Source organism: Haliaeetus leucocephalus, unplaced genomic scaffold, assembly GCF_000737465.1.
Source record: "Haliaeetus leucocephalus isolate CR32 unplaced genomic scaffold, Haliaeetus_leucocephalus-4.0 Scaffold495, whole genome shotgun sequence".
In the NCBI taxonomy this organism is placed as follows: Eukaryota; Metazoa; Chordata; class Aves; order Accipitriformes; family Accipitridae; genus Haliaeetus; species Haliaeetus leucocephalus.
The window spans coordinates 1417469-1417693 of record NW_010972931.1 but is presented as its reverse complement, the minus strand read 5'-3'; the positions used below and the strand labels follow the sequence as shown (position 1 = coordinate 1417693).

Sequence of the window (225 nt, the reverse complement as noted above, 5' to 3'; positions counted from 1 at the left end):
AGGGCGGCGGGGCCGGGAGGAGCGGGGGGGACGACACGGGCACTTACTTTGTCTATGGTGCCCGGGAGCAGGCGGTCGAGCAGGCGGCAGAGAACCACCCCGTCCTTCAGGGAGGACTGGAGGAAGCCCTCGGGGTCGGAGATGGTCTTTTTGGGCGACTCCAGCACGCCCAGGGCGATCAGCCACGTAACGGTCTGCTCCGCCGAATTCATGGCGGCGGCGGCA

General features: G+C 68.4%; 1 protein-coding gene across 3 annotated transcripts in view; it reads right to left on the bottom strand.

Annotated features, from left to right (window-relative positions):
* Window positions 1–212, bottom strand: part of ARHGEF7 (Rho guanine nucleotide exchange factor (GEF) 7) — a 125634-nt gene extending 125422 nt beyond the window's left edge. For all 3 annotated transcript variants that reach the window (XM_010575628.1, XM_010575630.1, XM_010575631.1), the window contains exon 1: window positions 48–212. In XM_010575628.1, the coding sequence (XP_010573930.1) occupies window positions 48–212 (165 nt within the window). The remainder of the gene's footprint in view (window positions 1–47) is intronic.
* Between the last annotated feature and the right edge of the window lie 13 nt (window positions 213–225).